Source organism: Natrix helvetica (genome assembly GCF_964273705.1).
Source record: "Natrix helvetica genome assembly, chromosome: 4".
Classification (NCBI taxonomy): domain Eukaryota; kingdom Metazoa; phylum Chordata; class Lepidosauria; order Squamata; family Natricidae; genus Natrix; species Natrix helvetica.
The window spans coordinates 1,334,561-1,347,016 of record NC_138550.1 but is presented as its reverse complement, the minus strand read 5'-3'; the positions used below and the strand labels follow the sequence as shown (position 1 = coordinate 1,347,016).

Sequence of the window (12,456 nt, the reverse complement as noted above, 5' to 3'; positions counted from 1 at the left end):
ACCCATGAAAGGAAGATTAGAAACCCTTTTTGATTATATATAAAGGTTAATTAAAAAAAAGAATTAAGTTAGATTCAGTTAAGTCTTGATTATTAGGGGGGGAAATGTTATGATGCAGGATATAGTCAAATAAAGGAGGGATAATGATAACAACGTATACATAGGTATGTGTTCTGACCCCCTCCTCTTGTATCCCAAGACACTCCGACACAAAGTCTCTTCAAAGATGTTTATTGACATACAGGTTCCACCTTGGCAGCAATCCAGCCTGCCAAGGTCAAGATAGCACTCTGGGCAGCAATCCAGCTACAGCGACACCCCTTGGCAGCAATCCAGCTACCAAGCTCCAGATAATCACCTTAGCAGCCAAGGTCCAGGGAACAGATTGACAGTAATCCAGGTAAAACCTTTAGCAGCAATCCAGCCTGCCAAAGTACGACACAGATCTGAGCTTCTCCAACTCCAATGATCAGTTGATTCCTGCAAAGGGTGTGTCCACAAGCAGTCCCTTTATAGTCTGGAGAGGAGTCTAATGATCAGCAGCTGAGAGCCATTACCTCCGGTAATTGCTCAATTGCTCCTTACGCCGGGTAGCACGTCGGTAACGAGCATCTAATAGCTCACTGCTGTCTGACTCACTGTCCTGTGACTCCTCCCCACTGCTCCAAGGCATGACATCAGGAGCCCCCTTCCTTTGGCTTTCACCACTGCTCCATGCCTCAGGCGCCCCCTGGTGGCCAACCAGCCTCTCTGCGCCCTGCTCAGTGTCGGAACCCTGTCCAGGGTCCCCCACCTCCTCTTGAGCCGACTCAGAGGACACCTCGCTGTCGGAGTCTGGTGACAGCGGCACCGGCACCGGCTGGGCCACAACACTATCCCTCACCGCAGGGCCCTTCCCCCGGGCCTGACGCTCGGGATGCGGTCGGGAGGGAAAACGTCCATGATAGGCCCGCACCAAAGCTGGAGCATGCACCTCAGGCGACGACGGCAGGGGCGAAGAGGGACGTCGGAGAGGACAATCCGACCGCTCAGGGATCAGGAGCGAGCGATGGAACACCGGGTGTACTCGCATCGAGCGCGGGAGGGTCAGGCGATAGGCCACCGGATTGATAACGGCCTCCACAGGGAACGGCCCCAGATACCGGTGGTCCAACTTCCTCGAAGGCCGGTGGGACGGAAGATGCCGCGTGGACAACCACACGCGATCACCCACGGCCAATTCCGGCACCGCACGGCGAGACCTGTCCGCCACCCGCTTGTAATCCTCCTTCGCCTGATTCAAGTAGCGGCACACCATCTGGTGAACCGCCTGAAGCTCAGAGAGGAAATCCTGCGCTGCGGGGACCGGAGAGTCCACGGGGGTGAGAGGGAAAAAACGAGGGTGGTACCCGACGTTCGCCATGAAAGGCGTCGTCCGTGTGGAGGAGTGCTGCGAGTTGTTGAACGCAAACTCCGCCACGGCGAGGTACTCCGCCCAATTGTTCTGCTGCTGGTTCACGAAGCAGCGCAGATATTGTTCCAGAATCCCAATCACCTTCTCCGTCCCTCCATCGGTTTCGGGATGGTGCGCCGAGGACAGACAAACTTGAACGTCAAGAGCGGCCATCAGCCCTTTCCAGAACTGGGCCGTGAATTGTGTACCACGATCGGAGACGACCCGGTCAGGTAGGCCGTGCAGCCGGAACACGTGCTGGAGGAACATGCGGGCGGTGGCGCGGGCTGTCGGCAATCTCCGGCAGGGGATGAAATGCGCCATCTTGGTGAGCATGTCCACCACCACTAGGACCGTAGTGAAACCGGACGACGGAGGCAGTTCCGTCAAGAAGTCCATGGACACGGCTCCCCAGGGTCTGTCCGGGGTCGGCAATGGCTGTAGCAAGCCTGGAGGAGCTCCCGTCGCTGATTTGGCCTGTCGACACTGCACACATGACGTGACGTACGTCTGCACGTCGTGTCGCAGGCGAGGCCACCAAAACGTACGGGAAACCAGGTGCAAAGTTTTGAACAGGCCAAAGTGTCCCGCTGCCGGAGTGTCATGACATTGGGAGAGAACCAATCCACGGAGTGGTCCTGCAGGCACGTAGAGCCGATCCCGATACCTCAAAAGGTCCTCGTCAAAGGTCCACGGGGATGTTGGCCCTACCTCTGCCCGCCGTTGTTCTACCCACTCGTCGTTTCGCTGCGCATTCCGTATCAACGACCGTAAATCCACGGGTTCCTGGATTGCAGCGAAGGACTCGACGGGTAGGACCGTCCGGGGGGGCAGTGAGTCAGCAGGGTCTGAGTACTCCGGCTTTCTAGATAGGGCATCCGCCCTCTGGTTCAAGGCACTGGGGATATACGTGACCTTGAAGTGGAACCGGGCAAAAAACAGAGACCACCGGATCTGGCGCTGATTGAGCTTCAGGGCTGTTGTCAAAAACTCCAGATTCCGATGGTCTGTCCGGACTTCGACCTGATGCCTGGCCCCCTCCAGGTGATGTCGCCAGGCTTCGAACGCCGCCTTGATAGCCAGCAACTCCTTCTCCCAGATGGTATAATTGCGCTCGGAAGGATTGAGTTTCCGAGAGTAATAGGCGCAAGGGAAAAGGGTGCCATCAGGGGCGTGAGCCTGCAATAACACCGCCCCCACCGCGATGTCGGACGCATCCGCCTCGACTACAAAGGGGCGATGGGGATCAGGGTGTTTCAAGATCGGCTCCTTTGTAAAAGCGCGCTTCAAGGCCACGAACGCTTGTTGTTCCGTGGACCCCCAGTGAAACGGCACTTTCTTTTGCAGGAGCCGAGTGAGGGGCGCGGTCAAGAAAGCAAAGCCGGGGATGAAGGACCGGTAGTAGTTGGCAAACCCGAGGAGTCTCTGAACGTCTTTCATCCGTCGAGGAGATTGCCAACTTCGTAATGCCTCCACCTTGCCTGGCTCCATCGCAATTCCTTCAGGGGATATACGGTGCCCCAGGAACTCGATGGTGGTCTGCCAGAACTGACACTTCTCCAGCTTGGCAAACAAGCGATGCTTTCGAAGGCGCTGCAAGACCTGACGCAAGTGCTGTTGATGATCCTTCCGAGACGTAGAGTAGATCAAGATGTCGTCCAGGTAGATGACGACAAACTGATCCAAAAGGTCCCGAAAGATATCGTTCATAAAATGTTGGAAGACAGCTGGGGCATTGGTCAACCCGAACGGCATGACCGTATATTCAAAATGTCCGTATCGGGTGCCAAAAGCTGTCTTCCATTCGTCCCCCGCCCTGACTCGAACCAGATTGTAAGCTCCACGTAAGTCCAGTTTTGTAAACACCACGGCCTCCCGGAGCTGCTCCAACAACTCGGGAATCAGAGGCAACGGGTAGCGATTACGGATCGTGATGGCGTTCAAGCGCCGGTAATCGCAACAAAGTCTTAGATCCCCGGTCTTCTTTTTGACGAACAAAACCGGGGCAGACAAGGGCGAAGATGAAGGCCGGATAAAACCCCGGGCCAGGTTCTTGTCAAGGAAGTCCCGCAATGCGTCCAACTCCGGTTCAGACATGGAGTATAGGCGGCCCGTCGGGAGTTTCGCATCAGGTACCAGGTCAATGGGACAGTCGTAAGGCCGGTGCGGTGGCAGTTGATCCGCCTCCTGCTCGCTAAACACGTCCGCGAACTCCGCTAAATCCGGCGGCACTGTCACCTCGGCCGAACTGGGCACCTGAGCTGCGCAAACATGACGGGTATGGTCCACGCATTGCAAGGACGGGAACGAAATGCGGTTCTGCGACCAGTAGATCTGGGGATCGTGCGCCCGCAGCCAAGCCAAGCCCAACACCACGGGGAAATGCAGACCCGAAGCCACGTAAAATTGAATGGCCTCCTCATGCTCCCCGAGGATCAGGCACAAAGGCTGCGTGGCGTTCTTGATGGGTCCAGACAGAAGCACCCGGCCGTCAATGGTCTCCACTCGCATCGGAGGGTCTACCGGGCACAGAGGGACGTGATATTTCGTGACAAACGCTGCATCCATAAAATTCGTGGTAGCCCCGGAATCGACCAAGGCATGGGCTGGAATTCCCTGCAGACTACCCGACAAGAGAATGTGCGCTGCAAGAATCAGATGTCGTGGAGGCCCCTCCGCCTCTGTTCCGGCCTGCGCCCGACCCGAAGTCTCCCTCAGATTGGGCCCCGCCCGTTTCCCGACACGTTGCTGAGGGGAGGCCGCAGTCCACACAGCCCCCCTACCCTTTTTGGGGCAAACCAAAGCCAAGTGTCCAAAATCCCCACAGTAGAAACACAACCCCCCTGCACACCGTTTGTCCATCTCCGTGCGCAACAAGCGGGGTTTGGCGGCACCCAACTCCATGGGCTCCTCCCGTGCAACTGCAGTCTCGTGAGGGACTGGCACCCTACTGGTCTCCTGGGACACTCGGCGAGGCCTCCGCCTCTGCAGCCGGGCATCTATCCGGAGGCACAAATGAACCAACGCGTCGAACGTTGGAGGCCTGTCCACCCTCACAAGCTCGTCCTGCAGGCCATCTGATAGGCCGTCCTGAAAAGTGTCCATAAGGGCTGGCTCATTCCAAGCAGAGTCCTGACTAAGCAGCCGGAATTCGCTGACATAATCCTGCAAAGAACCACGCCCTTGGTGCAACTCTTTCAGGAGTCTGGTGGCTGTTTCCCCCTTAATGGGATCTTCAAACATCAGCCGGAGATGGTTACAAAAACCCTGAAAATCGTCCAGCAGGGGGCTCGGTTGGGAGAGCAATGGAGTGGCCCACCTCGCTGCTGTGCCTGAGAGCAAGCTGATGATAAATCCCACCTTCGTCCGGTCAGTGGGAAAGTCCTCCGCTCTCAAGCTGATAAACAGCTGGCATTGGCCCAGGAACGCTGCAAACATTGCTTGTTTGCCATCAAACTTGTCTGGTGTAGCCACTGGACATTTCCTCCTTGGCTGGAGGGGGTTTGCAAGCCCCTGGAGCTGAGAGACCTGACCAGCCAGCAAAGCAATCAGTTGAGCCAACTGGGCCATCTCAGCTTGTAGTTGCTCCATTGCAACTTAATGGAGTTTTGTTTGGGGCAGGAATCAATCTGTTCTGACCCCCTCCTCTTGTATCCCAAGACACTCCGACACAAAGTCTCTTCAAAGATGTTTATTGACATACAGGTTCCACCTTGGCAGCAATCCAGCCTGCCAAGGTCAAGATAGCACTCTGGGCAGCAATCCAGCTACAGCGACACCCCTTGGCAGCAATCCAGCTACCAAGCTCCAGATAATCACCTTAGCAGCCAAGGTCCAGGGAACAGATTGACAGTAATCCAGGTAAAACCTTTAGCAGCAATCCAGCCTGCCAAAGTACGACACAGATCTGAGCTTCTCCAACTCCAATGATCAGTTGATTCCTGCAAAGGGTGTGTCCACAAGCAGTCCCTTTATAGTCTGGAGAGGAGTCTAATGATCAGCAGCTGAGAGCCATTACCTCCGGTAATTGCTCAATTGCTCCTTACGCCGGGTAGCACGTCGGTAACGAGCATCTAATAGCTCACTGCTGTCTGACTCACTGTCCTGTGACTCCTCCCCACTGCTCCAAGGCATGACATCAGGAGCCCCCTTCCTTTGGCTTTCACCACTGCTCCATGCCTCAGGCGCCCCCTGGTGGCCAACCAGCCTCTCTGCGCCCTGCTCAGTGTCGGAACCCTGTCCAGGGTCCCCCACCTCCTCTTGAGCCGACTCAGAGGACACCTCGCTGTCGGAGTCCGGTGACAGCGGCACCGGCACCGGCTGGGCCACAACAGGTATGGGTATAACATAATGGGATGTAAATTGTAAACAGTGATTTGGGAAGAAGCAGAGATGGAAGAGATGCACGAAAGACTTTTTGTAACCAACTGATACACTTTCTACAGGATGTAAAGAAGGAGGATTTTGTGTTCATTTAGAAATTTTTTTAAAAAAATTATTAAAAAAAAGTCTGCAAAAAAGCACTAAGCTCGGAGAGCCCCATGGACCCCCGCAGTCTTCCTCCTCCTCCTCCCCCTCCTCTTCCTCCTCCTAGCACTGATGGTGTTCCCCAGTTGCAGCCTCCCCATGGTCACGTGATCCAAATTCAGACACTTGGCAGCTAACTCATACTTATGACGGTCACAGCATCCCGGGGTCACGTGATCCCCTTTTGCGACCTTCTTGCAAACAAAGTCAACGGGGAAGCCAGATTCACTTAATGACCATGTGACTCACTGAACGATTGCAGTGATTCACTTAACAATTGCGCCAAGAAAGGTCGTAAAACGGGGCAAAACTCATTTAAGAGAATAGAATAACAGAATCACAGAGTTGGAAAGGGACCTCGGAGGTCTTCTAGTCCAACGCCCAACTTAACAACTGTCTCGCTTAGCGATAGGAATTTTGGGCTCAATCGCGGTCATAAGCTGAGGACCGCCTGTATTACGCAACGCGCAGCCCCTTTTTCTAGGGCAAGGACAGGCCGCTTCCTTCCTTCCCCGGGGGGGGAAGAGCTGCCTCACCCGTGGGTGTCCGGAGGGTGAGTGGCCAGGCAGACAACCTCCTGCATCCGGATCTCTCCGTTGGGGACGGTGTGGGCGTTGGTCTCGTAATAGTTGAAGACCCCCTCCTGCAGCTGGCACCAGCGGCGGCTGAACTCTGCACGGAGAAAATCCACGGGGTGGGGGGTCAGTGAAGGAGAAGGCAGAGGCAAGGCAGCAGGGGGGGGGGCTTGTGGCTCTGACCCCCAAGGGGGGGGGGTGTCTCCCCCTTTCAGCTGAAGCCAAAATAATGTTTTCTGGACTGGGAAGAGTTTCCCCTGGCAGATGTTTTAGGGGAGGGGGCCAAGGAATCGACCCAGAAGATCAGAGACCGAAAGAAAATCTCCCTGCCGAAGAAGGGCCAAGCCCCCCCCACTCACTCCAAATGGGCTTTGCAATAGGACGGTGCTAAGGTCAACTTTGCATTCACCGGGAATGGGGCAGTTAGAAGGAGGGAGGGAGATAAAAGGAAAGATAGAGAATGAGAAGGAAGAGAGGAGGGGAGGAAGGAAGGAAGGGGATAAAAGGAAGGAGAAAGAATGGGAAGGAAGGGAAGGAGAATGAAGGGAGGAAGGGAGGGGGAAGGAAGAATTGAAGAGGAGGGAGAAAGAATGGGAAGGAGAAGGAAGGGAGGGGGGAGGAAGAAGGGAAGAGAAGGAAGGAAGGAGAAAGAATGGGAAGGAAGAGAGAAGGAAGGAAGGAAGGAAGGAAGGAAGGAAGGAAGGAAGGAAGGAAGGAAGGAAGGAAGGAAGGAAGGAAGGAAGGAAGGACAGGCCCTTTCTTTTCCTGGGCCTTATTTTGTGCAAACCCCCCTGGGGAAATCCCGCCTCCAGCCCACCACCCCCGCCTGACCTTCTCGGGACTTGCGTTCGAGAGCCAGCTTGGCCATGGAGGGAGTCTTGTAGAGGAAGCCATTGTGTGCCACGGAGAGCAAGATGACCGAGTAGCACTTGTCGGAGTTGGTGCCAGCGTCCAGCTGGGGGGTCTCTGAGGAGACAAGACACAGCGAAAGGAGGGGAAATCCATGAATATTTGGCAGGAGGAATAATCAGCCACTTGTGGACTTCAGCTCCCAGAATTCCCCAGCCAGATATGAATGATAGAGTTGGAAGAGACAGAAGGGTCATCTAAGTCCAGTATTTCTCAACCTGAGTGACTTTCAGACCTGTGAACTTCAACTCCCAGGATTCCCCAGCCAGCCATGAATGATAGAGTTGGAAGAGGCCCCTACCTCAAACCATCAGATCCAGCTGTCAGATTGCTTCCCAGTCCACTAACTAGGCTGTTCCTGCTTTTAGATCTTGCTAAGGCCGGGCAGCCAAATCCAACACCCCAAGGGCTGGAAGGAGGGAGGGAAGAACAATGCAAACCAGATGTTCCTCTAGCAAAACACCCCTCCAGGTTTCCCTCCTCCCAAAAGCACGTCTGGCTTTCTAGTCTGCCTCCTCTCCCATCAACACCTTCGGTTTGGAAGAGAGACCCCTTCAAATCCGTCCAACCTCTCTGAAAATAAAAGGGGCGAGGGGCTTCCCAAGGGGGCCAAGGGATGGGCTGGTGTTTGAGTGCTTTTTATTGTCTTGAAGCCTTTTGCTGTTTTCTATGATTGACTTTAAGGCTTTAATTGCAATGGGTGCTTTGAATGGGGAGCTGCCCAGCGTCCTTGGCTGAGATGAGCTGACATAGAAATCAAATCAAATCAGTCAAAGTCAATCAATCAATCAACAAGCTGAGGGGCCAGCTAGGAAGGATGGATCATCCAGGGGTTTGACAGCTTCTCCAATGGATCCGGATTCCTGCTTTTGACTCGAAAGGGGGTAGAGAAGCTCACAGTTTGGGGGAGGGGAGTGTTGGTTGCTATTTGGGGATGGGGTCTTCTGCTCCATAAGGCACCCAGCCCAATTCCTTGCCACATTATCATCATCGTTTAACATCATAATTATGATTATCATCATCAATCCCTGGTGGGGTGGAGTCTGGACAACTGAATGAGCTAGCAGAGTGTTTACTGGCCAGCTGCCCTTCCTGTCGCCAATTTTTGATAAAATTTATCCCAGAACTTATAATATTCTGATTCGTCTTTGTCCTTCGATTCCCACGTCAATGTATCCATTTCAGCTCAAATCAGAATTTTCCTAATTACTTCCTCTTCTGGTGGAATTTCCCTGTTTTTCCAGTTTTGGGCAAAGACCGTTCTTGCTGCCGTGATAATATGTATTATTAAGTAGATTAGCCCCTTGTTATGTTTCTCAGATACATTCTCATTGTGCTTGGAGAGAGAAACATCTGACTCTACCTAGGATTGAACTCCCTCTCCCCTTCCTTGCCACATCCCTGCACAAATTTCTTAACTGCCTGATGGGCTTCGTCATGCCAGGAAGCTGAAGGAACCGGCCAGTTGCCTTTGAGTGACTCACAAAACACCCCAACACGATTGATCTTTTCTCTGCTGGGAATTCCTCCCCCGAACGCCAGGAAAGAAGACCTTCACTCCCTGCATTCCTTCCTTTCCACGTTCCTGCGGTCAGTCATCCATGCAGGGAAGGAGAGAAAGTTCTCAGAAAGGAAAGATAAGGATGGTCTCCAGCCCAGCTGGCCAACGGGGAAGAGATTTGCCTCTTTTTTTTTTCCTGAGCAGGTTTTTCAAATTCACGGGCTGCTCTAGAGCCCTAGGATCTTCTGGTGGTCTCCCATCCATCAATGGGAGCCATCAATGAATCAATAAATCAATCAGAATAGAGCTGGAAGGGACCTTGGAGGACTTTTAATCCAACCCCCGCCCAAGCAGGAGACCTGATACCATTCCAAAGAAATGGCTGTCCAGTTTCTTCTTAAAAATCTCCTGTGACGGAGCACCCACAGCTTCTGGTGGCAAGCTGTTCCACTGGTTAATTGTCCTCACAGTCAGGAAATTCCTCCTTGTTTTTAGGTTGCTTCTCTCCCTGATTAAGTTTCCACCCGTTGTTTCTTGTCCTGCCTTCAGGGACTTTGGAGAATAGCTTGACCCCCTCTTCTTTGGGGCAGCCCCTCAAATACTAGAGGACTGCTACCATGTCCCCCCTAATCCTTCTTTTCTCTAGAGCAGCCATGCCCAGTCCCTGCAACCGTCCTTCGTATGTCTCCAGGCCTTTAATCCTCTTTGATTCTTTTTTTTTTTTGCACTTTTTCCAAAGTCTCAACATCTTGTTTCCAATGTGGTGATCAAAACTGGATGCAGGATTCCAGGTGTGGCCTTACTAAGGATTTACAAAGCGGTGCTAACACTATGCGTGGTTTGGATTCTATGCCTCTGTTTATGCAACCCAGGATTGGATTACCGAAAATCACTCAAGCAGCTTTGCTTGGAAAGCACATTTCACACCGTCAAAGAACCACATCTGCCCAGTGGTGAAATTCAATTTTATTTTTACTACCGGTTCTGTGGGCGTGGCGTGGTGGGTGTGGCAGGGGAGGATACTGCAAAATCCCCATTCCCAGTCCACTCTGGGGCCAGCCAGAGGTGGCATTTGCTGGTTCTCCCAACTACTCAAAATCTCCGCTACCAATTCTCCAGAACCTGCTGGATTTCACCCCTGCATCTGCCTCTCCAGGGTCCTTGGGGAAGACTTGATGGGAGAGGGATAAAAATGCCAGCCCGAACATCTGGTGGGGACTGTTCCACCAGCCCAAATAACATGCCAAAGGCTCAAGACTTGCTTCGTTCTTCCCCCTCCTCCTCCTCCTCCTCCTCCTCACCTTCCTATTCTGCTAAGGAGCCCACCCAACAAGCAGCCAATCACTCTTTCAGCCCCAAAAAGCCCACCTTTGACTCTCCCTAATTTTTCAAACCCCCCTTCTGGGGCCCAACAGCCCATCCAGAAATCAGGAGGAAACACCCCCCTCCCCCCCCCGCTCCAACCTCTGGGCTCCAGAGTGCCACGAGGCAAAGACTTTGTCTGCACAGAAGCCCCTCAGGGGGGGGCATTCACCCCCTCCTCCCTCCAGCCCCCTTCCTCTCCATTTGCACACCCCCCCCCATACCTGAGCTCTTGTTTTGCAGCAGGAATTCCATCTGCAACCTCTGGCCAGCTTGCTCCGCCAAGGCCAGCGGGGTGGGGTAATCGGGGTCTCCGGAGTAGCAATTCACTTCAGCCCCGCAGAAGAGCAGGGAGAGGGTCTCCGCCAAGTCGCTGGTGGTCACTGCCGTGCACAGGGCCTGTGGGGAAGGGGGGCAGAGGGAGGAGAGAAGAAGTCACTTCCAGACCAGGAACCTCAGCTCTGGGGGGAGAGAATGCAGAATTACAAGAGTCAGAAGGGACCTTGGAGGTCTTCTAGTCCAGCCCCCTATCCAAGTAGGACCTCGGTGAAGACGGAAGGAGGAGACACAGAGAAGGAGGCAGGCTGACCGGTTCCTGGACAAATGTCCGGTCCCTGCACTGACCAGCGAAGGAGCAGAGGGCGGAGAGAGGCCGAAGGGCGAAGATTCAGCCAAGCCGGTCCCAGTTCTTGGGCTCTGCTGGAGCACAGATGCTGACAACATCTGGAGGAGGCAGCCAAGAGCCGCTCCCACCCCAGAATTGGGCGGCAGTCGGAAAACCCGGAGTCCTAGAGCCAAATTGTCTGGGCTGCAGCCGCCCTCCCCCCCCCCCCCCCCGGGGACCTGAGGAGGCCGTTGGAGAGAGGATTTCTGCACTGGAGGGGGACGCCCAACCGGAGGTCAGCTGACCTTCTGGATCGGGACCCCGGAGGGCGGGGGAGCACACCCACCATAAACAGTCCCCTCCCGGGACTCTGCAGCATCAACCTTCTTCTGCAGGATGGGGCAGATGTGAGTCAAAAACTCCCTATCCCTTTTTGGATCCAGCTTCCTCTTGTTTTGCCCGCCTTCAAGGTTCTAGTCCTCAGTTTTACAGCTGCTTTCTTAGCTGCTGCAGCTTCCTACCTCTCCTATGGGCCGCTAGCGACCCTAGGCGCGCCTTCCTTGCCTCTCTCCCCACCTGCCCCTTCTCAGCTGGGGGGGGGGCTGTCCCAAGGGAGCATTTTGCCACTGATTGGGGGGGGGGGTTGTTCCCGAGCTCTTCAGCTGCCGCTTTGGCCAAATCTGCCCTTCCAGGAGGGGGTAGAAGGGAATGGCAGGAGTTGAATCCGCTGCCTAAGGAGGAACCAGGTTATGGGGGGAGGGGGAGGGCAGAGAGCCCATCGTTCTGGCCGATTGCCTGGGGGGGGGGAGGTTTGGCTCGAGGGGGTTAATTTTGAGGCCGGCCAGTCCTGCTCCGAGTTGTTGTTCTTGGAAGGCGGAAGAAAGTCTCGCCCATCTGGGAACAGCCCACAATCCCAAAAAAATGGGTTTTTCCTTCCATTTTCCTGCAAAACTGGTTGGGTCAACAAAAAAAGGAGGAGAAGGAATTTGAGAAAAGGATGTTTTTTCTCCGCAAGAGTCCCTGAAGGGGGGGGGGATCTTTTTTCCACCCACCCTCTGCAGAAACCGGCCTTGTTTCTTCTTTTGCAAAGAGCAGGATCAGGTCTCCAGCTGGGAATCATAGAATCCTTCCCTCCTTCCTTTTCTCTTTCTTTCTCTCTCTTTCCTTTTCTTCCTTCCTTCTTCTCCCTCCCCCTCCCCTTCTTTCTATCCATCCATCCATCCTTTCCTTTTCTTCCTTCCTTCTTTCCTCCTTACTCTCCCTACCCCTCCATCCACTTCCTTCCTTCATTTTCTCTTTCTCTCTCCTTTTTCTTCCTTCCTTCTTCTCCCTCACCCTTCCCTCTCACCTTCCTTCTATCCATCCATCCATCCATCCATCCATCCATCCATCCTCTTTCTCCATTTCTTCCTCCCTTACTCTCCATACCCCTCCCTCCTCCCCTTCTTTCTTCCTTTCTTCCTCCCTTCTTTCCTTCCTTCCTTTTTGCTTTTCTTTTTTTCTTTCTCTCTTCTTTTTCTTCCTTCCTCTGCCTATCCCTACCAGC

The 12,456-nt window shown here is 54.0% G+C and overlaps 1 protein-coding gene across 5 annotated transcripts in view; it reads right to left on the bottom strand.

Annotated features, from left to right (window-relative positions):
* The window catches only part of ARAP1 (ArfGAP with RhoGAP domain, ankyrin repeat and PH domain 1), a 104,222-nt gene that overhangs the window by 20,315 nt on the left and 71,451 nt on the right, over positions 1–12,456 (bottom strand). For all 5 annotated transcript variants that reach the window (XM_081950668.1, XM_081950670.1, XM_081950669.1 and 2 more), the window contains 3 exons: positions 10,531–10,705; positions 7,366–7,500; positions 6,496–6,631 (listed from right to left, as the gene is read on the bottom strand). In XM_081950668.1, coding sequence (XP_081806794.1) covers positions 6,496–6,631; positions 7,366–7,500; positions 10,531–10,705 — 446 coding nt within the window. The remainder of the gene's footprint in view (positions 1–6,495; positions 6,632–7,365; positions 7,501–10,530; positions 10,706–12,456) is intronic.